Genomic DNA, 2,093 nt, shown 5'->3' on the forward strand with positions numbered 1-2,093 from the left:
CCGTCGAGAGGTCCTCAGGTAAACTCAGCTGCAGGGTTCCAGGTCAGCCAAGTGCCGCGGCAGTACAACCAACATTTGTACCGAGCCATTGGGAAGACCTGGTGATAGTGCTGACCCTGAGATGTCGCCTCCGCAATCTTGGGGGACCTCTTGAAACGGAGAGACCGCCGTGTAAGATGGCTTGGTGCTATATCTCGCTCGGAACCGCGGAAACTGAGTCCGCTGAGCCGATCACGATTAAGCCATAGGGAAGGCTATGTAGTATGTTTAACTCTCACAAGACAAGTGAATCGGCAACATGGCCACATTTGGTGGCCTTTGCTTATCTACCGGTACCATGACCAGTCGTGTCTGCCATTGTCGCACAACTGGGTGAGACGCTGTATTTCAGAAGCATAGTTGCTGAGGCGTCAAACTCATCGTGAAGTGCTTCTTGGCTCATACCAGTATTATTAATATCATAAGCGCTTCTCCCGTTTAAGATGATCCGCTCGCTAAAAAATGACCCTTCTTGGACGTGTGGACTGCCTACTAAAACGACCAGTGGGCTTAGCATGCCACTGGACTAAGCTAGCTGTTCACGGGTGTGTAAGCGAGGATGGATGATGTATATAAGTACACCTCCTTAACTATCAGCTTATGTCTAACGCTTGAAAAAGACAATCTTCCTCACATTGTCCCTCAAAGCGAGCAAAAGTCGATTCGTCAACTCAGCCTTCGTTATCCCTCCTTGATCAACGCGTATTAACTATGGTTAAGGTAGATCGCCCCCCGGCCAACGGCTTCGTGGCCGTAGTACGGAAAATATACAACCCCATCGGTTTCTACAAGGGCTACAACTTCGTCCTCTGGGCTATTTCCGCCGGCGCGCTGCTGGGTTTCTCTCTCGCCCGTCTGATGTACCTCGATATCGATAACATCTTTTGCCCTGAAGACCAGCGTAAAGCCAATGCTCTTCCGGGCGAGTGCTTCTACTACCAGTCTACTCGAGGTCGCGTTGGCATTCTTCTTCACCTTGGCGCCATCCTTCCTGCCTGTATCCTCGCATTCCTGCAGTTTGTGCCCGTTATCCGCCACAAGCTTCTTCTCTTTCACCGCATCAACGGCTACGTGGTCATCCTTGACTCTTTTGCAGGCATGGGCGGCGTTTTGATGATTGCGGAGCACAGCTTTGGCGGTAGCTTGAGCATGCAGATTGCAATTGGGTTGGCTACCGTCATCTTCGTCAGCTGCAAATGCATCGCTTTTTGGAACATCAAGAGACTCCAGATCGAGCAACACCGTGCTTGGATGATCCGAGCTTGGGTCATTGTGAGTAACGCATTTAACTCTACCTCATACGGTTTGGAGGTGCTAAAACCCATAGGCTGGCTTTATTATCACCATGCGCTTAATCGGCATTATTACGGCGAAGGTGCTTGTTGCTCTTGGCCCGGAGGGCTACTATGAGGCTCGTCCCTGCTCTGTCATTGACTTCATGTTCTCTGGAAATCAAACTTTGGTGGAATCAGTCCACCTAGATTGCGCGGCCTTCTATTCGGGTGCCGATCCAGACCGCCACGTCCTCGTCGATGCTTTTGGCAGCAATGGTTCCGGCAAAGTCGACCAGGTCGCCTCTGGGCTCAACCTCAGTTTTAGTGCCGCGGCCTGGCTTGCTGTCGCCATCCATGTCTTCGCCGCTGAGCTTTATCTCCACCTCACTCCCGCTGAAGCCACCCGTCTGCGCCGTGTGTCCTATCAGCGGCAGCTCGAGGCGGGCATGCGTCGGCCGGGGAATGCAGGTCTGACCGCCGAGAGGCTTGGCGACGCAGACCCTTTTTTGGTGCCAGAATCGTCGCAGGAGAAGATTGTCTCTGAGATTGTGACCCAGAGGTAGGCCAGAAACGGATTTAGCCTTCGATGAAGTAGGCGCTTATTAAGCTTCTCATATGAGGCGGGCATAACCTTGTCACAAAGATCACCCATGATGAGAACGAGAGAGACGGCCTTATCGCTTACTCGGTAGACAGGTAGCATGACTAATTTATATAGTGTTGTGGTTTCAGGAGAAGAAGGGCAGAATGAGGCTTTATCAGCTACACACACGTAGCCTA

The 2,093-nt window shown here is 51.8% G+C and overlaps 1 protein-coding gene across 1 annotated transcript; it reads left to right on the forward strand.

Annotated features, from left to right (window-relative positions):
- Positions 1-298: 298 nt before the first annotated feature.
- On the forward strand, positions 299-1,889 carry BDW43DRAFT_318226 (uncharacterized protein; the record flags this gene model as incomplete). Its single annotated transcript, XM_032048670.1, has 3 exons — positions 299-311; positions 764-1,311; positions 1,367-1,889. 3 exons carry the CDS (start codon positions 299-301, stop codon positions 1,874-1,876), a joined length of 1,071 nt encoding a protein of 356 aa, XP_031893788.1. The 3' UTR covers positions 1,877-1,889.
- Between the last annotated feature and the right edge of the window lie 204 nt (positions 1,890-2,093).

Source organism: Aspergillus alliaceus, assembly GCF_009176365.1.
Source record: "Aspergillus alliaceus strain CBS 536.65 unplaced genomic scaffold BDW43scaffold_111, whole genome shotgun sequence".
NCBI classification, from domain to species: Eukaryota; Fungi; Ascomycota; class Eurotiomycetes; order Eurotiales; family Aspergillaceae; genus Aspergillus; species Aspergillus alliaceus.